The following is a 612-nucleotide window of genomic DNA, read 5'->3' on the forward strand; positions in this document are numbered from 1 at the left end:
TCACGATCGTTATCAAGGTTAGTACCATTATCAAAAACATCGTTGTAGCTCTGTACCGACAAGTTTTCTGCGAAGTCTGTCGCTGTTGTTAACCGAAGTGACCCGGGAGTCTACGCGCACCCTGCTAGTTCACATCCACCAATCCCAGCCAAGTATTCAGTCCACCCGCCTATAACGACTAAAGTGAAGTGAATACAGCTGAGAGACAACGTAATTTAACCCTCGCCCCTCTACGGACTGTTTGGTGTTGTAAGGTCGAGGCGTTCAGTGTTGTTCAAGTTTCTCCGCTGGTCACGTGAATGAACTTTGCCTTTGATTTAGAAAATAATAGAAGAAACTTGACATATATCTGATTGATTCGCAGCGTACAATAAGCAAAGTTGATTAAACAGACACTAAAACGCACGAGAACAGAGTGCTCCTCCACAAGTCCTTCGCTCCTCGACCGTCAGCTTACAAGATGGAACGCCGGCAGTGGCTCATCCTGTGTGGCACTTTCGGTGGCTGCGTCGTACTCGTCATCGTCGCAGTTTCCGCCATGTCATACCTAGGAATCGTGTGAATGAAGAAGACCTAAGGGTACGTAAAGACCATCGAGTGACGTTATGAGAT

General features: G+C 46.9%; 1 protein-coding gene across 1 annotated transcript in view; it reads left to right on the forward strand.

The window, feature by feature from the left end:
- The window catches only part of LOC119585615, a 9322-nt gene that overhangs the window by 4998 nt on the left and 3712 nt on the right, over positions 1–612 (forward strand). Inside the window, exon 2 of the mRNA XM_037934284.1 lies at positions 49–579. Within this exon, the coding sequence (XP_037790212.1) occupies positions 49–192 (144 nt within the window). The 3' untranslated portion in view covers positions 193–579. The remainder of the gene's footprint in view (positions 1–48; positions 580–612) is intronic.

Source organism: Penaeus monodon, chromosome 20 (genome assembly GCF_015228065.2).
Source record: "Penaeus monodon isolate SGIC_2016 chromosome 20, NSTDA_Pmon_1, whole genome shotgun sequence".
In the NCBI taxonomy this organism is placed as follows: domain Eukaryota; kingdom Metazoa; phylum Arthropoda; class Malacostraca; order Decapoda; family Penaeidae; genus Penaeus; species Penaeus monodon.